This window comes from Oryctolagus cuniculus, chromosome 12 (genome assembly GCF_051225735.1).
Source record: "Oryctolagus cuniculus isolate XC-2025 breed Fujian yellow rabbit chromosome 12, ASM5122573v1, whole genome shotgun sequence".
NCBI lineage: Eukaryota > Metazoa > Chordata > Mammalia > Lagomorpha > Leporidae > Oryctolagus > Oryctolagus cuniculus.
Genome location: NC_142878.1, coordinates 63,437,354 through 63,464,191, shown reverse-complemented (window position 1 = coordinate 63,464,191; position 26,838 = coordinate 63,437,354). Strand labels below are relative to the sequence as shown.

The window sequence follows — 26,838 nt, the reverse complement described above, 5'->3', positions numbered from 1 at the left end:
TGGGAGAAGACAAATAGGAATATTCTAAAGAAAGCGTTTCTTTTCTTAGGAAGAGAGGGAGCCACCATGAGATCACACAAAGTTTGGGCTAGAAGAGTTTGAGCTCCTCAATTAAATATCGAAGTTTGACCAATTAAAAATATTCTAAACATTTTCATTATGATTATAAAATTTATATATTATTTCCCATTACCTTTTTAATTGTAAATTTTAAAAAATGACATAATAGTTGAAAGAGTAAATGAGTACCCATGTACCCTTCACCTAGACTCAAACATGAACATTCTGTCATATCCATTTTATCACATCTCTTTCCCATTCTTCCTCTTTCTTTCCATACACACACACACACACACACATTTTCCTGACCCACATGACATGAAGTTGCACACAACATGACATCTAACTTTAGCAAAGCTCGCAGAAGTTTGAAAACTAAACTTCCTGTGCTGCTGCCAGTTTTAAGAATTATCAGAAGGAAAAAAAAAAACAACAACTTGCTGACCAAGATGGAGTAAGCCTACTGTAGCCTCCCTCTTTCTCTCTCACTCATTAGAATTAAAAACTCTAGACAACATACCAAAAACATAACTGAGGGCTCTGAAAAGTAAACAAAAGCAAACGGACTGTGGAGAGAAGTCAAAACTTGAAACAACCCACGCGGGGTTGTTTCCTGTTTCTTTTTTCTTCTGTTTTCTCTTGTGGGTTTGAACTGCTATAATGGGGGTATGGAAATCTAAAACTCCTAGAGAAACCCCCCCTCTTTCTGGCCAGAGGTCTGGGAAAGGGAGACTCTAAGGGACAAAGAGTATGGGAGAAATAATGAAGAGGAGTGGGGTGAGAAAGGGAATCTTCTGATTCCACACATGAATTAGCACAAGTTCTGGGCCCACTCCTGAGATAACTATGCACAGGGTAGATTCAAAGCAGCACAGAAAAGGGCCAGGAGACCTGAACTATGACATAAATCACTGCCCAAGTGCAACTAAACCTCAGGCACAACACACACGGGAGAGGACCAAAGCAGCATATCACAAATCTTAAAACTGAACTGACATTGGAACAAAAAAGCACTTGTGATACCCAAAGTTTGGCTGTTTACTCAGTTAAAACAACAACATTCAGGACTCAGTCTAATAGGATAGTATCAAGATTATATGTTCAGGGCCGGCGCCGCGGCTCAGTAGGCTAATCCTCCGCCTAGCGGCGCCGGCACACCGGGTTCTAGTCCCGGTCGGGGCGCCGGATTCTGTCCCGGTTGCCCCTCTTCCAGGCCAGCCCTCTGCTGTGGCCAGGGAGTGCAGTGGAGGATGGCCCAGGTGCTTGGGCCCTGCACCCCATGGGAGACCAGGAAAAGCACCTGGCTCCTGGCTCCTGCCATCGGATCAGCGCGGTGCGCCGGCCGCGGCGGCCATTGGAGGGTGAACCAACGGCAAAAGGAAGACCTTTCTCTCTGTCTCTCTCTCACTGTCCACTCTGCCTGTCAAAAAAAAAAAAAAAAAAAGATTATATGTTCAGGATACAATTCAAAATTACTTGACACCAAGGATGAAGAAAATGCGACCAGTTCTCAATCACAGGAGTAGATGCTGGAAAAGAGGGTTAAGCCTAAGTGGCTGCTTGGGACATTGGCTTCCCATATCAGAGTGCGGGTTCGACTCCCAGCTATTCTACTTTTTTCCCAGCCTGGCTTAAGTCCAAGCTGCACTGCTTCCTGTCCAGCTGCCTGCTAATGTGCCTGGGAAGGTAGCACAAAATGTCTCCAGTATGTAGGTCCCTGCCACTCATATGGAAGACCCAGATGGAGTTCCTGGCCCCTGGCTTCAGCCTGGGCCAGCCCTAGCTGTTGTGGCCATTTGGAAAGTGAACCAGTGGATGGAAGATCTTGTTCTTCCTATCTCTCCCTTTCTCTAATCAAGCAATCTTAAAAAAAAAAAAAAAAAAAAAAAAGATAAAGGGACCTATACAGTTATAAAGCTTCTATATTTTACTTGATGTGGTAAAATATAAGTATATTATATAACCTAGAGCAACCAATTAAAGAAAAAAGGCAAAGAGCAGGCCTTTGGCACAGCAGTTAAATCACCACTGCGGTTGCCCACAACCGTATATTAGAGAACCTGTATTCATGTCCCACTCAGCTCTCCCTTCTCGCTGCTGCTGCTGCTTTTAAGATTTATTTATTTATTTGAAAGGCAGGGTTACAAAGACAGAGAACTTCTATCTGCTGCTTCAGTACCCATTTGGTTGCAATGGCCAAGGCTGGGCCAGGTCGAAGCCAGGAGCCAGGAGCTTCTTCTGGGTCTCCCACATGGATGGCAGGGGCCCAAGGATTGGGCCATCTTCCACTGTTTTCCCCATGCCATTAGCAGGAAGCTGGATCAGAAGTAGAGCAGCCAGGACACAAATTGTCAATCATATGGGATGCTGGCATTGCAGGTGGCAGCTTAACTCACTATGCCACAACACCAGCTCCCAATCCAAGTTCTTGCTAATGCACATCCTGGTGGGCAACAGGTGATGGATCAAATATCTGGGTCCCTGCCATTCATATGGGAGATCCACACTGAATACCAGGATCCTGATTTTGAGATCTCTCTGTCTCAGTCACTCTGCCTTTCAAGACAAAAATAAACATTTAAAAAGAAAGAAGGAGGGGCCAGCGCAGTGGCACAGTAGGTTAATCCTCCACCTGCGGAGACAGCATCCCATATAGGTGCTGGATCTAGTCCCGGCAGCTCCTCTTCCAATCCAGCTCTCTGCTGTGGCCTGGGAGGGCAATGGAGGATGGCCCAAGTCCTTGGGCCCCTGCACCCACATGGGAGACCAGGGAGAAGCACCTGGCTCCTGGCTTCAGATCGGCACAGCTCTGGCCATTGCGGCCACCTGGGGAGTGAACCAGCGGATGGAAGACCTTTCTGTCTCTCCCTCTCACTGTCTAACTATCTCTCAAATAAATAAAAATCTTAAAAAAGAAAGAAAGATACATAAACAAAGAAAGATGGAATGGATGTATTTATATCAGACCAAGCAGACTTTATAACAAGGAGACTGTGGATAAAAGGGGACATCATATAATGAAGAAGAGGTCAATTCTAAAAGAACTTCAAATACATTAAGCAAAACTGACAGGGCTGAAAGAAGAAACAGACAAATCACAATTAAAGAGTCTTCAAAGCTCCTCTCAGTTGCTAGTAGAACAAGCAAACAGAGTCAGCAAAGATACAGAACACCAGAGAAGCACCAATCAGCTTGACCTAAATGACATTTACAAAATACTGCACTGCAAAACAGCTAGTACCCATGTATTTTTCAAGTGCACATGGAACATTCACCAAAATAGATCATATTGTGGGTGATGAAACAAACTTTAACAAGCTTACAAGAACTGATCATACAAATATTCTCTGACTACAGTGGAATCCAAAAAATTTCAAAATCAAATAATTCATTTCTAAATAAACAATAGGTTAAAAGGAAGACACAAGAGAAATTAGTACATATTTTGAACTGAATGAAAATGAAAATACAGCTTATCAAAACTTGCAGCTAAAGCAGTGACTAAAAGGAAACTTAAGGCATGAAATACTTAGAAAAGGAGAAAGGTCTTTAATCAATGACCCTATGCTTTCACCTTAAATAACAAAAAGAGCAAGTTGTACCAAAGCAAGAAGAAGGAAGTGAAGAGCAGAAATAAAATTAAGAATGAAAAATCACTAAGAGAAAAGCAGTCAATCCAAAAGCTGCTTTCAATAAAACTGATAAACTTGTGGCCAGACTGAGAAAAGAAGGAAAGCCACATATTACCACTACCAGGAATGAAAGGGGGAAATATCACTATATAACCTGCAAGTGTAAAATAATAAAAGAATATTATGAACAACTCTATGTCCACAAACAAAATGAATTTGAATGAAATGGATCAATTCCTTAAAAGACAAAATCTACCAAAACTCACTAAAAGAAATCAAAAAAAATAAATACAGAAATATATGGGGCTCATATGCAATACTAATCAAAACCTCAGGAAGTTTCTTCTAAGACTTACATAGAAAGTCAAAGGAATTGGGGCTAACACTATGGTGTGGGTAAAACCACAGCCTGTGGCGCTGGCATCCCATATGGTTGCCAGTTCAATTCCCGGCTGCTCCACTTGCAATCCACCTCCCTGCTAATGTGCTTGGGAAAGCAGAGGAAGATGGCCCAAGTGTTTGGGCCCTTGAACCCACATGGAAGGCCAAGAGGAGGTGCTTTGTTCCTGGCTTCTGACAGGGTCAGCTCCAGTCATCTGGGGAGAGAACCAGCAGATAGAAGACCTCTCTCTATCTCTCCCTCTCTCTGTAACTTATCAATCAATCAATCAGGAAGGAAGGAAGTCAGTCAGTCAGTCAAAGGAACAGGAAGAGCTACAAGTAAGAAATTTGGAGTGGGCATTTGGCACAATGGTTAGGATGGTGCTTAGAACACCCACCTCTCATATAAGAGAGCCAGTCCTGGTTCCACTTCCAACTCTAGCTTCCTGCTAACGCACAAGTACCTGAGTCCCTGCCACCCATGTAGGAGACCTGGATTGAGTTTCGGGCTTTTTTAGCTTGGGCCCACAGCTCTAGCTGTTACAAGTATTTGGGGAGTAAACCAGAGGTTTGAAGATCTCTGTCAGACTCTGTCTTTCTTTACCTCTCAAATAAACGCAAATTAAAAAAAATTTTGGAGATAAAATTTTTTAAAGAGAAAAAATACTTGAGAAAATCTTTGTGACCTTTGGATAGACAAAAAAGTTCTCGGATATAGCACAACTCACACAAGAAAAAATGGATAACTAGATTTCTTCAATATTAAAAATGTTTATTCTATAAATGGCGATTGAGAGAATAAATAGACCAGGCTTAAGGTAGGAGGAAATGTTTACAAATCACCAATCTGAATTTTGCAATTCAAATGTATTATGATAAGTCATAGAAGTCACATTGAAAAGGCTATATAACTATAATCTAGAAAAAGCAAACATATAGGGCTAGAGAATAGATCAGTGTTTGCCAGGGGTTCAGGGTAAAAGTCAGTACTGTCTACAAAGGGACTGCATGAGAAAATTCTTTTATGGGCACCGGTTCAAGTCCTGGTTGTTCTACTTCTGATTCGGCTCCCTGCTAATGTGCCTGGGAAAGCAGTGGAAGATGGCTCAAGTGCTTGGGCCCTGGCCAACTATAAGGAAGACCTGGATGAAGTTCCTGTCTCCTGGTTTCAGCCCAGCTCAGCCCCAGCCTTTGCAACCATTTGGTGAGTGAACCAGCGGATGGAAAATATCTCTCCCTCACTCTCTCTCTGTAACTCTGCTTTTCTATTAAATAGTAAAATCTTTTAAAAAAGAAAATTCATAGAACTGTACAACAAAGCCTGGATTTTACTTCAGTAAATAATAATTTTAACATATCTTTTAAAAATTTAATGGTAACTAAGTAAACTTAATTTGCAAATCCATCAGAGTACTGTATTCAGATGCAAAAAGTTCATTTATTTCTCTCCATTTTGTTTTTCTGACAGGCAGAGCGGACAGTGAGAGAGACAGAGAAAGGTCTTCCTTTTTCTGTTGGTTCACCCTCCAATGGCTGCTGCGACCGGCGCACCGCGCTGATCCGAAGCCAGAGGCAGGTGCTTCCTCCTGGTCTCCCATGCAGGTGCAGGGCCCAAGTACTTGGGCCATCCTCCACTGCACTCCTGGGCCACAGCAGAGAGCTGGCCTGGAAGAGGGGCAACCGGGACAGAATCCAGCGCCCCAACCGGGACTAGAACGCGGTGTGCCGGCGCCTCAGGCGGAGGATTAGCCTAGTGAGCCGCGGCGCCAGCCTCTATCCATTTTAAAAGGGTAAGACAAACTGCAGAGAAGCAGCTTACCGGTGCTGGGACTGTAGTCTGTCCAGTGGTTCAGCCCTGCGCTGAATTCCTTCCTGAAATATCATATCCGCTTTCTTAAAGTTTTCTCGAGCTTCATACTCTTCAGCCCATGAGATATAGAACTGAGCAAGTGAAATGCCAATCTCTTGGCTGTGCAAATAGCTGTACATATCCAAAGGCTCATTGCATAAGTGCCCCTGTAACAAATGGAAAGTGTTAACAGTAAACCAATTTATGTTTGCTCATTTTGTGCCAAACCATCAATACGTATTGAAGGAAATACATCTATTATTACATAATACATTATGTATCATACTGGGATGCTGCAAAAAAGAAATAAAAGTCAGAGATTAACTTGTAATAAAAGGGGATATAGAGGAAAGGCTTTAAGAAAGGGTGCCAGGGCTGACCCTGTGGCACAGAAGGTTAAAGCTCTGTCCTTGGGTTTCTGCACCCATGTGGAAGTCCCAGAAGAAGCTCCTGGCTCCTGGCTCCAGACTGGCTCAGCTCTGGCCATTGTGGCCATTTGGGGAGTGAACCAGCGGATAAGACCTCTCTCTCTCTCTCTCTCTCTCTGCAAACTCTGCCTTTCAAATAAATAAACTAAATCTTAAAAAAAAGGAGAGGGGCTGCCATTTGAGCCTGACTTTGAAGAAATAGGCTTTCATCAGGTAGAGAATGGAAAGGAAAGGGCATTCTAGCCAGAGAAATAGCACAGGCAAAGATACAGAAGAGTGAAAGTATACAGGGGTTCAGGTAAAACAGGAGTGGAGAAAAAGGTTGGGACAGATCTTGAATATCAAACTAATAAATGTTTGAATTTACCCAACAGGAAATGTCTGTGTGGTGGGACCAGAGAGCTATAAGCAAAAGAATGGTCAAATCTGAATTTTTCTTAGGACTTTGTAAGACCAGATACAATTCAGTAATTCTAAGGGCCGGCACTGTGGTGTAGCGGTTTAAGCTGCTGCCTGTAGTGCCAGCATCCCATATGGGTGCCAGTTCGAGTACCAGCTGCTCCTCTTCCAATCCAGCTCACTTTTATGGCCTGGGAAGGCAGTAGAAGATGGCCTAAGTCCTTGGGCCCCTGCACCCATGTGGGAGACCCAGAAGAAGGCTCCTGGCTTCGGATCGGCCCAGCTCTGGCCATTACAGCCATTTGGGAAGTGAACCAATGGATGGAAGACCTCTCTTTCTCTCTACCTCTGCCTCTGCCTCTCTGTAACTCAGCCTTTAAATTAATGAATAAGTCTTATAAAAAAAAATTCTAGTAGCAAGAGGGAGGAATTATCACTAAAAACTCCATAATGTAATCATTTTGATACAATTCTTTAGTAGTTTTTTTTAAGGAAAAAAGGACACATTTCATATATTTTGATTATAACAAAATTTGCTTTTTCTCTACTTAACATTACATCATTCATTTTTCCATGCTGCTGGAAAGTCTTCACTATTATTTTAAACACATGCATAATGTTCTGTCTAGAAGAGCTGCCATAATGTAATTCTTCCTCTTCTGGATAGTTAAATCACTTCTAATTTTGCTCACTTATAAATAATTCTATTTTATCTTCCTACATATACTTTTCTCATTTTACACCACTCCCTTAAATAAATTCCTAGAAATACAGCTATCCTGAAAGTAACAAATTGCTCTCTAGGAAGGTTGTGCCAAAATTTAATAATTTATAAGAAATACTAGTTTCACCAGACCCTTATCAGCATTTGAAATTTCATATAAAAATGGCACTTCCGTGTTCTAATTAGGAATTCTTTTACTACGAGAGGCTACCTCTTCTCCTGCTGTTTTACTGGATGTCTTTTCTCTCCTAACTACCAGTTCCTCACTGTCTGGGCCTAAGGTAAGTGCTCAGTGTGTGTGTTGCCAGGAACTCCGTACTTGTTACACTTAAAAGTAATGGCTTGGGGCCAGGGCTGTGGCACAGTGAGTTAACACCCTGGCCTGAAGCACCGGCATCCCATATGGGCGCCAGTTCGAAACCCAACTGCTCCACTTCCAATCCAGCTCTCTGCTATGGCCTGGGAAAGCAGCAGAAGATGGCCCAAGTCCTTGGGCTCCTACACGCACATGGGAGACCTGGAAAAAGCTCCTGGCTCCTGGCTTCGGATCAGCGCAGCTCCAGCCATTGTGGCCAATCAGGGAGTGAACCAGGGACAGAAGATCTCTCTGCCTCTCCTCTCTGTGTACTCTTTCAAATAAATAAATAAATATTAAAAAAAAAAAAGTAATGGCTTAACTCTGTCTTCACCAATAAAGTAAGCTCCACAAAAGCAGAAAACATCACTATCTACCACGTCTTAATCTCTAGCCAGGGTCTAATAAAACAAATACTGAATAAACGAAACATTCTATTTGTATCTCTGACACAATTTATATTCTAATAGCTTAAATTTTTTTTTAAGATTTTACTTATTTATTTGACGGGTAGAGTTACAGAGAGAGGGAGAGAAAGGTCTTCCATCCACTGGTTCACTCCACAAGTGGCTGCGACAGCTGGAGCTGGGCCTATCTGAAGTAAAGAGCCAGGAGCTTCTTCTGGGTCTCCCATGTGGATGCAGGGGCCCAAACACTTGGGCCATCTTCTACTGCTTCGAGGCCATAGCAGAGAGCTGGGTTGAAGTAGAGCAGCCAGGACTCAAACTGGCACCCATATGGGATGTTGGCACTGCAGGTGGAAGCTTAGTTTACTATACCAAAGCACTGGCCCTAATAGTTTATTTTTACAGTAATTCAGTAAAAAGGGGTTTTCTACTTATCCAAATTGGAGATGTTTTCTCCTATATGGTGGTATTTAAGGAAAGCTATAATTCTGAATGTGCTATAAGTCTAAAGTCCAGTCCTTGATATGTATTATTACACAGAGTTTAAGATCAATTTCAGGGGCTGGCGCTGTGGTGCAGCAGGTTAACACCCTGGCCTGCAGCGCTGGCATCCCATATGGGTGCCGGTTTAAGACCCGGCTGCTCCTCTTCCCATCCAGCTCTCTGCTATGGCCTGGAAAAGCAGTGGAAGATGACCCAAGTCCTTGGGCCCCTGCACCCGTGTGGGAGATTCAGAAGATGTTCCTGGGTTCTGGCTTCAGATTGGCACAGCTCCGGCTGTTGTGGACAACTGGGGAGTGAACCATCGGATGTAAGACCTCTCTCTCTCTCTCCCTCTCTGCCTTTCCTCTCTCTGTAACTCTGACTTTCAAATAAAATAAATAAATCTTTTTTTTTTTTTTTTTTTACAGGCAGAGTGGACAGTGAGAGAGAGAGACAGACAGAGAGAAAGGTCTTCCTTTGCCGTTGGTTCACCCTCCAATGGCCGCCGCAGCCAGCATGCTGTGGCCGGCACACCGCACTGATCCAAAGGCAGGAGCCAGGTGCTTCTCCTGGTCTCCCATACAGGTGCAGGGCCCAAGCAGTTGGGCCATCCTCCACTGCACTTCCTGGCCACAGCAGAGAGCTGGACTGGAAGAAGGGCAACTGGGACAGAATCCGGCGCCCAACCGGGACTAGAACCCGGTGTGCCAGCGCCACTAGGCGGGGGAATAGCCTATTGAGCTGCGACGCCGGCTAAAATAAATAAATCTTAAAAAAAAAAAAATCAATTTTATTTCTTCAACTGGTTTCTGAATGGCTCTGGTGTCCTTGCATGTGGGACAACCAATACAGAGCAGGTTATTCAGAGTGCTGAGGGGAGGGGAGGGGATGGGAGGGGAGGAGAGGGGAGAGAAAGAGGGGAGGGGAGGGGAGGGGAGGGGAGGGGAGGGGAGAGAAGGAGGGAAGGGGAGGGGAGGAGAGGAGTGAGAAGGAGGGGAGGGGAGGGGAGGGGAAGGGAGGGGAGGGAAGAGAAGGAAGGGGAGGGGAGGGGAGGGGAGGGGAGGAGAGGGGAGAACAGACACAATAACAGAACAACAGGGTTAGATTAACAGAAAAGTTAAAGAAATTTTTTTTGGAAACCCCTAAATAGCCAAACTAATTTTTATTTTCTTTTTTGTTTTGTTTATTCATTTATTTGAAAGAGAAAGAGAAAGAGAAAGAGAAAGAGAAAGAGAAAGAGAAAGAGAAAGAGAAAGAGAAAGAGAAAGAGAAAGAGAAAGAGAAAGAGAGAGGGAGACAGAGCGCTTTGATTTGGTGGTTTACTCCTCAAATAAGTGCAATAGTCAGGTATGGGCCAGGCCAAAGCCAGAAATTCCATCCTGGTCTCCCACACAGATAGCAGAGGCCCTTGGGCCATCACCCACTGTCTCCCAGGATGCAAATCAGCAGGAAGCTGGATCGAAAGTAGAGTAGCCAGAACTTGAACCAGGCATTCTGATACGGCATGCAGGAGTCCCAAGTGGCAGTGTAACTCTGTGCAACACTGTCCACTCTCTCACTGTATTTATCCTGAACAGCCTGCAGACCATTCCATTAGGAACACGCCTTGACTATATCCTTTATTTCAGGATAATGTCATTGTTCTTCAGAACTATTATTACGGGAATATGTATCCTAATTTTATATTCCAAGTTCTTGCCCCCAGAGAGATAAGAATTCAAAGAGGAACAGATTGGGGCCAGTGCTGTGGCACAGTGGGTTAACGCCCTGGCCTGAAGCACCAGCATCCCATATGGGCGCTGGTTCTAGTCCCGGCTGCTCCTCTTCCAATCCAGCTCTCTGCTATGGCCTGGGAAAGCAGAAGAAGATGGCCCAAGTCCTTGGGCCCCTGCACCCACATGGGAGACCCAGAATCTCCTGGCTCCAGATCGGCGCAGCTCCAGCCGTTGCGGCCATCTAGGGAGTAAACCAGCGGATGGAAAACCTCTCTGTCTCTACCTCTCTCTGTAACTCTGTCTTTCAAATAAAATAAAATAAATCTTAAAAAACAAAAACAAAGAGGCATAGATAAGGTGCAAAAGTGACAGCAGGATTTATTTAAAAGTAAGAGTTAAAACACATTCACTTGTGAGCGTGGGCGATCCCACATGGAGATACCTGCCAAGAGGTTACATAGGAGGAAGATGCCAGAGAAGGCCAACAGCAGCCAAAAGGGCACTTTTTTTTTTTTTTTTTTTTTTTTTTTTACAAGCAGAGTTAGTGAGAGAGAGAGAGACCCAGAGAGAAATGTCTTCCTTCCATTGGTTCACCCCCCAAATGGCCACTAGGGCCGGCGCACTGTGCCGATCTGAAGCCAGGTGCCTCCTCCTGGTCTCCCATGTGGGTGCAGGGCCCAAGCACTTGGGCCATCCTCCACTGCCTTCCCGGGCCACAGCTGAGAGCTGGACAGGAAGAGGAGCAACCAGAACAGAATCCAACATCCCAACTGGGACTAGAACCCAGGGTGCCGGCGCCGTGGCAGAGAATTAGCCAAGCCACACTCAATTCTAACAGCTCCTTTTAAGTGGTAGGGCGTGGTGCCCTAATTGAATATACAAACAGGGTGGAGCCTGGGCAGGGTTTAGTGTGCTTGAGGCCTTCTGGGAGGATTATGGCGCCTCCAGTGGAGTTTAACATCCATACAGCCATAACGGCATCTCCTCCTTCCTCATTCTGGGTGAGACACAGGTACATCTTGGGAAAGTGTGTGTACTGGATTGACAAGTAAGGGAGTGGAGTTACAGTGCAGGGCTACACAGAAATTGTGAGAGAATCTTCCATCGCATTTATTCCTACCTAATTTTCCTGCCTATTTCTCTCACATCATTAGCACCAGGTTAATATAAGTGAAAAGAGAAATTATTCTAATTAATTTTTACTTTTAATAACTTCAATTGCATGTAATCACAGGATTTTAGGATTAAAAGTCACTTTAGGGGCTGGTGCTGTGGTATAGCGGGTAAAGCAGCCCCCTGCAGTGCAGGCATCCCATATGATGCCAGTTCAAGTCCCAGCTGCTCCACTTCCAATACAGCTCTCTGCTATGGCCTGGGAAAGCAATAGAAGATGGCCCAAGTCCTTGGGCCCTTGCACCCATGTGGGAGACCCAGAAGAAGCTCCTGGCTCCTGGCTTTGGACTGGCACAGCTCCAGCCGGTGCAGCCAATTGGGGAGTGAACCAGCAGATGAAAGACTTCTGTCTCTCTGCCTCCTCTTTGTGTAACTCTTTCAAAAAATAAACAAACATATTTTTTTAAAAATTCACTTTAGAGGCTCAACTAATCCAACCTTGTAATAAATCACATAAAAATATTATATAGGGGCCGGCGCCGCAGCTCAATAGGCTAATCCTCCACCTAGCGGTGCACTGGGTTCTAGTCCCGGTCGGGGCGCCGGATTCTTTCCCGGTTGCCCCTCTTCCAGGCCAGCTCTCTGCTGTGGCCAGGGAAGGCACTGGAGGATGGCCCAAGTGTTAGGGCCCTGCACCCGATGGGAGACCAGGAGAGGCGCTTGGCTCCTGCCTTCGGATCAGCGCGGAGCGCCGGCTGCAGCGCGCCAGCCGTGGCAGCCACTGGAGGGTGAACCAATGGCACAAAGGAAGACCTTTCTCTCTGTCTCTCTCTCTCTCACTATCCACTCTGCCTGTCAAAAAAACAAAAAAAAAAAAAACAAAAAAAACAAAAAAAAAAAAAAAAGAAAAGAAAAAGAAAATATTACATAGGACAGAATAAAAGATAAAATCTACTAGTATACTAGGGACCATAATTTCCAGGCTACCTAATCTGCTTGGCATTCTCTGGATGCCATTTTTTGGTTATAAATCTCTGTAAATAATATGCCTAAAGTAATTTCTCCAACCTATAGTTAGGACGTCAAAACATTTGTCCAATGTCCTGCACAAATCAAGAGACATTATACTTTCACCCAACTTCCTACACTTACCACCCTTTGAGGTTAAAAGAAGTCCTCCTTCAAAAGATATATTTTAGCCAGAAATTTTAATCAGTTTCAAATGTCAACATTTTTCATATTACAGTGGTTGTAAAAAAAACTCTAAATATTTATTACTATTTTCTAATTTCTCTTTGGAAAAAAGCAGTGAAATTAATGTCTAAGAATCCCTGGTTATTATTTTTATGAAAAATATTTCCATGGAAAAATTCTAAAGTGTTCAAAAAATAAAACAGCTATACATTGAGTAAGACAGTACAAAGGGGTCAAACAGACATTTTTTGCTATGGCCATACACTAGGTGAAACGAAGTCCAAAGATCATGAAAAACTAATACATCACTTTTTTATGATGATGATTCTCATAAAAACAGACAGGGATACCTGAATCAGCTAAGGAGTTGTCCTCTAGCTTCTGGCTCCTATACCTTCTCCTCCAGGACAGTTACCCAGCCCATTATATTTAGAAGAAATAAACAATCCACAGGCACTAAGAGATCTATACACCTTCTGATCAATCTTAGAGGGTTGAGAAAGTTTATTATACTAGATTGAGGTTCTTTTTTACATAGAATTAATTTAACAACTGTTGAATATTTACTAACATCTACTACTTATTAAACGGCTCAGGTTTTACTCCCTTCCTTCCTTCACTTTGTTTAATAGTTTAAAGCCAGATGGCACTCAAACTTAGCAATTTGGGGACAGCATCATAGCACAGCAGGTTAAGCTCCCACCTATGATGCAAGCATCCCATATGAGCACCAGTTCAAGTACCAGCTGTTCCGCTTCCAATCCAGCTCCCTGCTAATGTACCTGGCAAGGCAGAGGAAGATGGCCCTAGTGCTTGGGTCCCTACCATGGGGGAAGCCCACAGGTGGAGAACCAGATGGAGTTCCAGGCTCCTGGTTACAGGCTGGCTCAACCCCAGCCACTGCAGCTAGTTGGGGAGTGAACCAGTGCATGGAGGATCTCTCCGTCTCTCCCTCTCTTGGTTAACTCTGCCTTTCAAATAAATAAATAGATCTTAAAAAAAAAAAAAAAGACTTACCAATTTAAGCCAGAGACTGAGAAATCTGGGATCACTATAATACCGTTTTTCTCCTTGTAGTGCTTCTATAGCTCTCTCTAATAATGTGGACATGTTACTCTCCTTCCCGCCTTGAGGATAGTTTTGCTCTGTCCAGCTAATATACCTAGATGAGGAGAAAAGGTAAGAACATATTTTAAGCTTTTGTTCTTGCTCCAAGAATCTTTCCAGATTTTTTTTTTTTTTTTTTTTTGATAGGCAGAGTTAAGACAGTAAGAGAGAGACAGGGAGAAAGGTCTTCCTTTTTTCTGTTGGTTCACCCCCCAAGTGGCCAGCACATTGTGGCAGGCTGCTACACCAATCTGAAGCCAGGAGCCAGGTGCTTCATCCAGGTCTCCCATGCAGGTGCAGGGCCCAAAGCACTTGGGCCATCCTCCACTGTACTCCCGGGCCACAGCAGAGAGCTGGACTGGAAGAGGAGCAACCGGACAGAACTGGTGCCCCAACCGGGACTAGAACGCGGGGTGCTGGCACCGCAGGTGGAGGATTAGTGAGCCACGGCGCCAGCCTTCCAGACTTCTTTAAATAGGAATATCTAGGGGCCAGCGCTGAGGCGCAGCAGGTTAAAGCCCTGGCCTGCAGTGCTGACATCCCATATGGGCACCGGTTATAGTCACGGCTGCTCCTCTTCCGATCCAGCTCTCTGCTATGGCCTGGGAAAGCAGTGGAAGATGGCCCAAGTCCTTGGGCCCCTGCACCCATGTGGGAGATCTGGAAGAAGCTCCTGGCTCCTGGCTTCAGATGGGTGCAGCTCTGGCCGTTGCAGCCATCTGGGAAGTGAACCAGTGGAGGATGACCTCTCTCTCTGTCTCTACCTCTCTCTGTCACTCTTTCAAATAAATAAAATAAATCTAAAAAAAAAAAAAAGAAAAAAGAAATATCTAGGGTGCCAGCACTGTGGTAAGTGACCTAAGCCTCCACCGGCAGCACCAGGATCCCTTATGGGCACCTGTTCTAGCCCTGACTGTTCTTCTTCTGATCCAGCTCTGTGCTATGGCCTGGGAAAGCAGAACTTGGCCCAAGTCCTTGGGCCCCTCCACCCGCTTGGGACACCCTGAAGAAGCTCCTGTCTCCTGACTTCAAATAAGCCTAGCTTGGGCATTGCAGCCACCTGGGGAGTTAACCAGCAGAAGACCTCTCCCTGTCTGTACCTCTCTGTGTAGCTCTACTGCTCAGATAAATAAATAACATATTTTAAAAACAAAGAAATATTTAATACACTGAAAAAATGTTTCTTTAGAGGTGCTCAATGACATGTCCTAAGCCTGTATCCCTCAAACTTTTCCAGAGTTATTTCTAACACAGGCTTAGGGAAACACGAGATGTAGGCATAAAAGGGCATAGCCCAAATTTGCATGCCATAAACTCTGAATTTCTTTGACATTAAACATTTCAGGGATACATACTGTGACTACTCTGGATTTCTGTACCCACGCAATGCCACTTTCTATCTGGCACACCATTCTATATGCCCCAACTGGAGAAACACGGCCATCTAGACTCATTCATCTATGCTTCTTTTGCTCAATTAAATAAACAGACCCACCTATCCCAAACATCCAGAGGGTCATTTCCAGTGTAAAATCGAATTTCAGATTCAAATGCCCTGAAATTTAAGCAGAAAATGTTAGCATATGCATAATGATAACAGCCAAGAACAAGTACCACTTTCACTTTTATTCTTTTATTTATTATTTCAACCTAGATACTAATTTGAGGAGTTGTTAGGAAGAAAAATGATAGAAATAATTAAGGTTCTTCCTGATAACAGGAGGGATAAAATACCTACATATTAAAGCAGCAAATGTCAAGGCAACACACAGAAAAGCAGTTTTACACAGCAACGAAAAGCTCTGGAACATGATTCCCTCCACCAATCACTAGCTGAAAGACACTGCTCAGGCTATTTAAACTCTGTTTTCAGTTTCCTCACCTGTAAAATGGAGATAATAAAATTATTTATTAAGTTGATTAGTCTTAAATGTAAAGTGAATAAACACAATAAACAATAAATGATAGCTTTTGTATATATGACAGTATTAACAAACTATTTACACATGCATAGAAATAATAAAAATCTAAAGAAAAATTCCACAAGTAATATTAGAGAAGAAAACTATATAATTCCATAAGTTCCTCAAATAAAGTATAAAATATGACTACAAAAAGCTGAGAAAGGTAGGGGCCAAATATTGATTGACCAAGTAAAATAAATGGGGAATATTACATAATAAATCATACTTTTGATAAATATTTAATATTAATATTTAATAAATTAATTAATATTTAATATTGATATATTAATATTATTGATGTGGTATTAATATTATGATATAATATTAATATATAATATTTAATAAAAATTATACAAAGGATTAGATTTTCTAGAAAAAATAAAATTCCCTGACACAAAGGAATTTATATTCTAATAAAAAAGACAAAGTTAATTAACTAACAATGCAAAGGAGTACAGTATTGTATTACAACTGCCAAACTTGTTAGAAATGCAAGGAGGTAACATGACACAGCCTCACAAGGTGTGACTCTGAAGCAATCTTAAGATTTGAAAGAAAAAGGGAGCTGTCCACGAGAGGGAAACTAATATATGAACTAAAGCTGTGAAGGTGGGACAGTTTATCCAGAGGAAACTGAGGGGACCCTAAGCTTAACATAAACTTGGCATTGAGAATAAATGGAGACAACTAGAGAGGTAAGAAGGTCATGTCCACTACTGGTTCTTTAATTGGTGGGGTCAAGAAACATTATAAGAATAAGAAGTAGGGGGCGCTGGCACTGTGGAGCAGCGGGTTAACGCCCTAGCCTGAAGCGCTGGCATCCCATATGTGTGCCAGTTCAAAACTCGGCTGCTCCACTTCTGATCCAGCTCTCTGCTATGGCCTGGGAAAGCAGTGGAAGATTGCCCCAGTCCTTGGGCCCCTGCACCTGCGTGGGAGACCCGGAGGAGGCTCCTGGCTCCTGGCTTTGGATCGGCACAGCTCTGGCCGTTGCAGCCAGTAGGGGAGTGAACCATAGGATGAAAGACCTCTCCTCTCTGTGTAACTCTGACTTTCAAATAAATAAATAAATCTTAAAAAAAAAAAAAAAAAAAAAAAGACAGGAAGTAGGACTGGTATATAGGGGCACACCAGGTTAAGCCTCAACCTGTGATGCTGGCATCCCATATGGGTGCGGATCAAGAACTGGCCGCTCCAATTCCGATCAAGCTCTCTGCTATGGCCTGGGAAAGCCATGGAAGGTGGCCCAACTCCTTGGGACCCAGCACCCACATGGGAGACCCAGAAGAAGCTCCAGGCTCCTGGCTTTGAATCGGCTCAGCTCCAGCCGTTGCGGCCTTTTGGGGAGTGAACCAGCAAATGGAAGACCTCTCTTTGCCTCTGCCTCTCTGTAACTGCCTTTCAAATAAATAAATATATCTTTTTTAAAAAATAGAAAGCATTAGAAGAAAGTACCTTAATCATGGCAATATACTATGAGATAATGAGATTATCTACAGAAACAGTAAAAAAATAAAATCCAAGATATTACTGATAAAAATCAGCAATCTTCCAAATTGATCTATAGATTCAGTGCAATCTAATCAAAACCCCAGCAGGCTCTTTTCTAGAAACTGACAAGTTACTTGTTTGGAAAGGCAAAGTATCAAGAATAAACTTTTTTTTTTTTTTTTTACAGGCAGAGTGGACAGTGAGAGAGAGAGACAGAGAGAAAGGTCTTCCTTTGCCGTTGGTTCACCCTCCAATGGCCGCCACGGCCTGCATGTTGTGGCTGGCGCACCGCGCTGATCCGAAGGCAGGAGCCAGGTACTTATCCTGGTCTCCCACGGGGTGCAGGGCCCAAGCACTTGGGCCATGCTCCACTGCACTTCCGGGCCATAGCAGAGAGCTGGCCTGGAAGAGGGGAAGAATAAACTTTTAAAACGAACAACGGAAGTTGGAGAACTTACCCTGCTTGACTTACTACATAAGGCTAATCAAGACAATGTGTTATTGGTGAAAGGATAAGCAATTAGATCAATAGAACAGAGAACAAGAGAGTCCAGAAATGACCCACACATATGTATTCAAAATGATTCTAGATGAGGGCTCCAAAGTAATTTAATGATGAAATAAAAACAAATTCCAACAAAAGGAAGCAGAACAACTAAATGGAAACCTACAGGGGAAAAAAAGAACTTTTATATCAACCTCACAGCATACCCAAGTATAAATGTAAGATGAACCATACACCTAGACATAAAAGTCCCAGGACAAAGGTACCGAAAGAAAACGCAGGAGAGTATCTTCTGCCATAAAAGCAAATCACTGGGGCCGGCACCAAGGCGTAGTGGGTAAAGCCGCTGCCTGCAGTGCCAGCATCCCATGTGGGCGCCAGTTCAAGACCTGCCTGCTCCACCTCCGATCCAGCTCTCTGCTATGGCCTGGGAAAGCAGTAGAAGATGCCCCAAGTCCTTGGACCTCTGCATCCACGTGGGAGACCCAGAAGAAGCTCCTGGCTTCGGATCAGCACAGCTCTGGCCATTGTGGCCATCTGGGGAGTGAACTAGTGATGGAAGACCTCTCTCTCTGCCTCTCCTTCCCTCAGGGTAACTCTGCCTTTCAAATTAAAAAAAAAAAAAAAAAGGCGAATCACTAACTAAACTTCATCAGAATCTAAAACTTGGTGATTAAAAGTCAGTCATGGACTGGGAAACATTATTTGTAACACATGTATCTGATAAAGGGTTTGTACATAGGAGGCATAAAAAACTTTTGCAAGCCCATTTGAAACACATACGCCACAAAAGGTCAATAAGCATGTGAAAGAGGGAAATGTGAAATAAAAACATAAGGAGAGGGGCCAGCACTGTGGTGTAGTGGGTAAAGCTGCCTCCTGCAGTGGCAGCATCCCATATGGGCGCCAGTTCGAGTCCTGGCTGCTCCACTTCTGATCCAGCTCTCTGCTGTGGCCTGGGAAAGCAGCAGAAGATGGCCCAAGTCCTTGGGCCCCTGCACCCACATGGGAGACCTGGAGGAAGCTCCTGGCTCCTGGCTTCAGATCGGCGTAGCTCCGGCGGTTGCGGCCAACTAGGGAGTGAACCATTGGATGGAAGACTTCTCTCTCTGACTCTCCTTTCTCTCTGTGTAACTCTGACTTTCAAATAAATAAATAAATATTTAAAAAAAATTAAACTTGGGGCCGGTGCAGTGGCACACTAGGTTAATACTCCACCTGCAGCACCGGCATCTCATATAGGCGCTGGGTTCTAGCCCTGGATGCTCCTCTTCCAATCCAGCTCTGCTGTGGCCCGGGAAAGCAGTGGAGGATGGCCCAAGTGCTTCCTGTGCCCACATAGGAGACCAGGAAAGAAGCTCCTGGCTCCTGGCTTCGGATCGGCGTAGCTCTGGCCGTGGCGGCCATTTGGGGATTGAACCAACGGAAATTTAAAAACAATAAAACATTCTTTATAGAAAACACTAGTCCTCAGGAAAGATGTTGTGGTGCAGCTGGTTAGGGAGGCTCTCAGCCCACATCAGAGTGCCTGGAATCTAGTCCTGCTCCCATCTCTGCCCAGTTTCCTACTAATGCACCTGGGAGGCAGCAGGTGACAGCGTAAGTACATGGGTGGGCTGTCAACCCACAGGGGACACTCAGATCGAGTTCTGGCTCCTGGATTTGGTCTGGTCCTGCCCTGGCTGTTGCAGGCGTCTGGGGAGTAAACCAACAGATGGAAAATCAATCTCTCTCTCTCTGGCACTTACCTTTCAAAAAAGTAAGTAATTTTTAAAAAACCCCATTATTCTTTAGCGACCAACTAATACAATTAGGATGAGACAGCAATGAGTAAGATCATTCAGGTGGGTTTTAGTACAATTAAATTTTTAAAAAGATCATTTATGAAAGTCATTATGTTATACTTTAAGTGAAACATTCATCTGATTATTGAGCATTCTTGGTTTATCATAGGGTTATATACGATGAATTGCAGTTTAAAATATCCTAAATCAAAAATGCATTTAATACCCCTAACCTACAGAACATCCTCACTGAGCAACCCAGCGCTGTAGAGGGTTGTTTACCCTCAAGATCTAGTGGCTGGTCTGCAGCTCACTGCTGCTGCCACTATCTAGCATCATGAGAGCCTATACAGCTTATTGCTAGCCTGGAAAAAGGCCAAAGTTCAAATTTCAAAGTTCAGTTTCTACTGAACAAGTATTGCTTGACCATCATAAGGTCAAAAATCACTAAGTCAAACCATCCTATGCTGAGGGTCGATAAAATATGTTATAGGTATATAAAAAGATGTTTAGAAGGCAAATAAGAGATACCAGTGGTAGTTAACAATCCTGGAATATTTGAAATGAAACAAGAGCTGAGAGCAAAGAACACAGATCTAAGTGAAACTAATTAGGAAGCCAATAAGAAAACAGGGAAAGTAGCTAGAGAAGTGGAAACACAAGTATAATGTCACGGAAGTCAGGAAAAAGATTAAAAGATTTAATATTCCTGTCTCTGAGACAAAACTATAAAACACAGTGCTCTTACAGATTCAATGAGTTGGATAAGGATAGTCATTATATTATAATCCAAAAGTATAATTTGCTTATGATAGAAGAACTTTTTGGTCAGAAATTGAAGGTAGAAACTGATACTTAGTTTTATGTTTTTAAATAGATTCAATATAGTTCATAGATACAATTCTAGGAATAAAATATTCCCTTCTTTCTTTCCTCCTTCCCTCTGAAAAAGATTTCTTAAAATATGTTAGAGAAGAGCAAGATCCATAGATCTGTTTGAATAATATAAGAGTGTTTTTCAGCCTTTACTATTCAGAGTTTGTTAAATCATGTTTAAGGGGCCAGAGTTGTGGTATAGCAGTCTAAAGTTAAGCCACAGCTTATGATGCTGGCAGAGTGCTGGCTCAAGTCTAGGTTGCTCTGCTTTGGATCCAGCTCCTTACTATGCCTGGGAAAGCAGCAGAAAATGGCCCAAGTGCTTGGGCCCCTGCCACCCACAAGGAAGACCTGGATAGGTTCCTTGCTCCTGGCTTCAGCCAAGGCCGTTGTGGTATTTAGGGAGTGAACTAACAAATGAAACAACTCTCTCTTTCTCTGTCTCTCCCTCTGTCATTTTGCCTTTCAAATAAAATACACATCTTAAAAAATAATTAAGAAACTTTCTAGTATAAATCCAGATTCTTAGTTTTGTATGATCCTTGGAGACCACTTTTTTTTTTCACATTCTCAAAAATATTTTCCCAAGCAGCATCACTCTCCCTCAGTACTCACAGTCTAAGGAGGCACTCTCTAATTGATATTTATCAAAAAGATGTTTGTTCAAGGGCGCAGATTGACTAATATTTTTGAGAAATATTAAAATATGATACTTGTGGGGCTGGTGCTATGGCATAGTGGGTTTAGACGCCACCTGCAGAGCCAGCATCCCATATGGATGGCCGGTTCAAGTCCTGGCTACTCCACTTCTGATAGCTCCCTGCTGATGTTCCTGGGAAAGCAGCAGAAGATGGCCCAAGTCCTGGGCCCCTGCCACCCACGTGGGAAACTCAGAAGAGGCTCCTGGCTCATGACTTTGGCCTGACCCAGCCTTGGGCATTGCAGCCATTTGGGGAGTGAACCAGAGGATGGAAGATCTCTCTCTCTATATATATCTCCATCTCTCTCTGTAACTCTGACTTTGAAATAAATAAATCTTTAAAAAAAAATGATACCTGCTTTACTATATTCAATGTCTCCACTATAATTTTCTTTCAATTTTTATTGATAAAAGATTTGGGCTGCTCTATGACATGAAATCCTATAGCCCTTTTTGTTAATTATGCTTGAGACCTTCCGAGAGCTGCTGCATGAGGCACGAGAACAGGTTCCCGTACTCCTGATGCCACCCCACACAGATCCGGCCCCATGCCCTCTACCATAGTTGGGGATGAAGGACAACAGGCAGAACTCCAACCTATCCCACACACCGTTTCTGCTGCTGAAGAGTCGTGTTGCAGGCAGAGTCCTGCTGTGCCAGTGCTCCCTGAAGTGTGGACATGATCCGCCCTTGCCTTAAGGGTTGCACGTTTTCCTTGCTCAGCTCCCATTCATCTCCCTCCAGGCACATGGCGTCACTGTGAAGAACACAACAGTAAATCTCATACCAACACTTACCTACTACAGCGCTAGTGTAATTGTAAATGTTTTCCGATAGGTGATTATGTATGATCTTTGGGTTGAATGCTGTAGGTTAGAATATTAGTAATGTTATTATACTCCTGACCTTTTGAGCCTTTCTGTCATGTGCTTCGTAAGTTTATGGTTATAGTATTGCCTAATAGAAGAGAGAATTTGCTGAGAGTACTATGAATATAAAATTAAGTTTTTAAAAAAAAAATTTTTAAAGTTAGCATTACTTTTTTTAAGGTTTATTTTATTTATTTGAAAAGGAGAGTTAGGGCTGGCGCCGTGGCTCACTTGGCTAATCCTCCACTGCGGCGCCGGCACCCCGCGTTCTAGTCCCGGTTGGGCACCAGTTCTGTCCCGGTTGCTCCTCTTCCAGTCCAGCTCTCTGCTGTGGCCCAGGAGGGCAGTGGAGGATGGCCCAGGTCCTTGAGCCCTACACCCACATGGGAGACCAGGAGGAAGCACCTGGCTCCTGGCTTCGGATCAGCGCAGCGCGCCAGCTGCAACGCGCTGAACATAGTGGCCATTTGGGGGGTGAACCAACAGAAAAAGGAAGACCTCTCTCTCTGTCTCTCTCTCTCTCACTGTCTAACTCTGCCTGTCAAAAAAAAAAAAAAAGAAAAAGAAAGAAAGAAAGAAAGAAAAGTAGAGTTAGAGATGGGTGGGGGGAGACAGAGAGAGAGAGAGAGCTCTTTCATCCATTGGTTTACTCCCCGAAATGGCCGCAGTGGCTGGGCCTGCCTGGACCATGCCGAAGCCAGGAGCTTTGTCTGGGTCTCCCACATGGGTATAGGGGCCCAAATACCTGGACCATCCTCTGCTGCTTTCCCAGGAGCTTTAGCAGGGAGCTGGACTGGAAGTGGAGCAGCTGGGACTTGAACCAGAGCCCATATGGAAAGCCAGCATCGCAGGCAGTGGCTTTACCTGCTATGCTACAACACTAGCCCCTAAAATTAAGTTTAAAGTAGGAAGAAGGGGCCAGGGCCTCTCACCTAGAGTGCCAACATCACATACGGGTGCCAGTTCAAATCCCAGCTGCTCCACTTCCGACGTACCCACTTTCGATACCTGGAAGAAGCTCCCAGCTCCTGGCTGTGGTCTGCCCCAGCCCCAGCTGTTGTGGCCATTTGAGGAGTGAACCAGTGGATGGAAGATCTGTTCTCTCTGTGTCTCCCTCTCTCTCTGTATCTCTGCCTTTCAAGTGAATAAATAAATCTTTAAAAATAAATAAAGCAGGAAGAAAAAAAGCCAAAAAGATGTTATAAATAGGGCAAAATAAACAAAAGGGCAGCAGCTCTCTGCCAGCCACTGAATGTATCATCTGGTTTAATTTAAAATTAATAAAGTGGGGCCTATGTTGTGACATAGCAGGTTGGGCTGCCACATGCAATGCTGGCATCCTGTACCAGAGCACATGTTTGAAGCCCAGGGGCTCTGTTCTGGCCCAGTTCCTTGCAGATGCACTGAGAAAGCAGTGGAGAATGACCAGGGTACTTGGGCCCTTAACACATATATGGGAGACCCCGATAAAGTTCTGCATTTCAGGCTTTAGCCTGGTCCAGCTCTAGCTGTTGCTGCTATTTGGGAAGTGAACCAGTAACAAAAGGTCTTTTTCTCTCTGTCTCCCTCTCTGTGTGTCATTCTGCCTTTCAAAAAAAAAAAAAAAACAAAAAACTTAAAAAATATATAATTAGGGGCTGCCACTGTGGCTGTGGCATAGCAGATAAAGCCACGACTTGCAGTGCTGGCATCATCTATGGGGGCTGCTTTGAGTCCTAGCTGCTCCACTTCCGATCCAGTTCCCAGCTATAGCCTGGGAAAGCAACAGAAGATGGCCCAAGTCCTTGGGCCCCTGCACCAGCATGGGAGACCTGGAAGAAGCCCCTGGATCCTGGCTTCAGATGGGCTCAGCTCAAGCCATTGCGGTCATCTGGGGAGTGAACCAGCAGATGAAAAACACCTCTCTCTACTACTCTGGTGCTCTGCAATGGTCAGAAGTCACTTCTGATGAAGAGATTTTATCTCTGAGTTTAAAAGAAAAGTGAATAAAAAAAAAGAAAAGAAAAGAAAAGAAAAGAAAAGAAAAGAAAAGAAAAGAAAAGAAAAGAAAAGAAAAGAAAAGAAAAGAAAAGAAAAGAAAAGTGAGACAGGCATTATTTTTCAAAACAGAGTGAAAGTTATGTAGGACTTCAGTGTAAATGAAAAGTGGAAAACTCTCCATAAGAAAATAACTAAGAACAGGTGTTGTGGTGCAGTGGGTCAAGCTGCCACCTGGGACACCTACATTGCATACAGGAGTGCCTGGTTCAAGTCTCAACTACTACGAACTTCCAATCCAGCTTCCTGCTAATACATCTAAGAGGCAATAGATGAGTTTCGGCTACCTATGTGGGACTCCCAGATAGAGTTCCTGGCTCCTAGCTTCAGCCTGGCCCAGTCCCGGCTGTTGCTGGCATTTGGGGAGTGAACAAGTGGACCCCTCTCTCTCTGTGTCTCTCCCTCTGTCTCTGTCTTTCAAATAAAAAAATAAATAATAAAAAAAGAATGTACTTTTCCTATTAATTAGCATTGTAACCATCCCTAGCTTTTAAACTATACTATGTGAGTCCTGTAATGTAAGAACTGTGTCAGTTCTTTTTGTATCACATGGTCTAATACAGGATATGACAACTACTCTAAGAACTAAGCAGATGTTTGTTGAATTCCCCCGAATTTTTTCTCTTGCTCTTAAAATGGTGAGCTGGACTTGCCCCTTCTCCTCCTGCCTCTTGGCAGAACTGCTCCTCCCGGTGTTCCCCATCTCAGTAAATGCAATTCTATTCTTCCAGTGGCTCAAGCCACTGCCTCGATGCCCCCTCACACTCCCAGGCAATCAGCAAATCTGTTGTTTCACTTTCAAAATATCTCCATAAATCACCCACTTCTCAACATCTCCACTATTTTCTCTTGCCTGGATTATTTCAACAACCTATTAACTAGTCTACCTGTCTGTCCCTTGTCTACCTTTAGTCTACCCAACACAGCAGCCAAGGTGATTTCACTGAAACCCAAGTCGGATCATGTCTTCCCTGGGCTCAAAACCTTCCAATGATTTTCTATCGCAATCAGAACCAAGTCTGCATCTTCACTTGTCAAAATTTCCTTTCACAAGGCAGTGGAAGATGGCCCAAATCCTTGTGCCCCTGCACCTGCGTGGGAGACCCGGAAGAAGCTCCTGGCTCCTGGCTTTGGATCGGCGCAGCTCCGGCCATTGTGGCCAATTGGGGAGTGAACCAACGGATTGAAGACCTACCTACCTCTCTCTCTCTCTCTCTCTCTCTCTCTCTCTGCGTAACTCTGCCTTTCAAATAAATAAATAAATCTTAAAAAAAAAAATTTCCTTTCACTCTCCTGGCTCATTCTGCTCCAGTGACACTGGCAGTGGGCGTGCCGGCTGCAGCCACCTCCCCCAGCCCTGTCACCCCGAGATTTTGTACTTCCCCCTGATGCATGCATGACTAGCCTCCGAGCTTCCTTCAAATCACACACTCGTCAGTCCTCAGTCCAAAAGCTACCCTGTCCAGACCTAGCCTGTCCCAGCCCCACCAAATGTCCCCATCCCTCCACACCACCTTTCAGTTGCCATTGCCCATCTGTCTCCACCACCCTCTTTCCTCTCCAGAACTTAAGCTCCATGACGCCGGGATTTCTGAGTCTTTAGTAGGTGGTCATGCATCTGCAGCATGCGTGAAGAGCTCATGATGTGACCATCTATCTAGTCCTGTGGGCTCCACACTGAACACGCAGGCACAATTCCAACCTAGAATTGCTGTATTTCTTTAAATAAGGAAAAGCAACAAACAACGAGAAAAGCTTTTTAGCCCAACGCAACTGGCCGAGCACCTTTTTGGAAGCAGAACGTCACAAATACGTTGAACTCCCCCAGAACCCCCGTAAGGGAGCACTAATACCAGCATCTTCCACATAGAAGGCGCGTCCAAGGCCAAACACCTGGCGCAAGCGCGAGCAAACACTGACCGCGCCACCAAGTCAGGCTCTTCGCCCCACTGGGGTTCCCAGCCTCCTTGGCTTTGCAACTGGACGCAGCAGGACGCACGTGTCGCGGGATTGCGGCCTCCCCTGCACCACTAGCGCCCAGCTCCCACAGGAAGGAGGCTCCGGCCGGGCCCGCTCTTCTGCTGACCGCGCATCGACTACTCTGAGCAGGCCCTCTGACACCTGCCAGGCACCCCCGGACCTCGCAGACCCAGCTCCCCCCAGCTCCTCTCCCGCACCTACCTCAGAGCACCCCCTTCCTTCCTCGTCGCCGCCATCCTGCATTCCCGGCCCAAGCCCTCGTCCTGATGCGGGAACGTCCTGTCTTCTTTCTGCAATCTGCCCTTAGAGCTACCGACGCAACCAGAGGGTGCCTCAGGACAAAAACACGCACCCAGTTCCCTCCCAAACAGCCACCTCAAGCCCTCACCCCCACCCGCCAACTTTCAAATTTAACGGTCCCGCGCGGCCGACGTGGCCACGCCTCTTGGCTGTTGCGTACTCACGCCTCTCGCCCAAGGCATTCTGGGGCTTGTAGTTTATGCCGAGCTTACTCCACGCTGTCAAGGTGCATAATGGGAGTTGTAGTTTTTGGGAGCCAATGGCTGCTCGGGTGTCCCAAAGCAGCAGGCTCAGCAGACGTTATGAATTCTCTGCATCTTGGCTCTAAAATGTGTCTCTGAACTGAGTAAGTTTTTTTTTTTTTTTCTTAATTGACTTGACAGAAAAAGAGACACACGGAGATATTTCATCTGCAGGTTCACGCACCAAATGCAACAATCAGGGCTGTGCCAGGCAAAAACCAGGAATCTAGAACGCAGTCCAGC

General features: G+C 44.5%; 1 protein-coding gene across 2 annotated transcripts in view; it reads right to left on the bottom strand.

Annotated features, from left to right (window-relative positions):
• BUB1B (BUB1 mitotic checkpoint serine/threonine kinase B) overlaps window positions 1-26,531 on the bottom strand; it is a 65,737-nt gene extending 39,206 nt beyond the window's left edge. For both annotated transcript variants that reach the window (XM_070053979.2, XM_070053980.2), the window contains exons 1-5: window positions 26,255-26,531; window positions 21,778-21,924; window positions 15,343-15,402; window positions 13,758-13,902; window positions 5,893-6,089 (exon numbers count right to left, since the gene is read on the bottom strand). In XM_070053979.2, coding sequence (XP_069910080.2) covers window positions 5,893-6,089; window positions 13,758-13,902; window positions 15,343-15,402; window positions 21,778-21,924; window positions 26,255-26,289 — 584 coding nt within the window. In that variant the 5' untranslated portion in view covers window positions 26,290-26,531. The remainder of the gene's footprint in view (window positions 1-5,892; window positions 6,090-13,757; window positions 13,903-15,342; window positions 15,403-21,777; window positions 21,925-26,254) is intronic.
• Window positions 26,532-26,838: the final 307 nt, after the last annotated feature.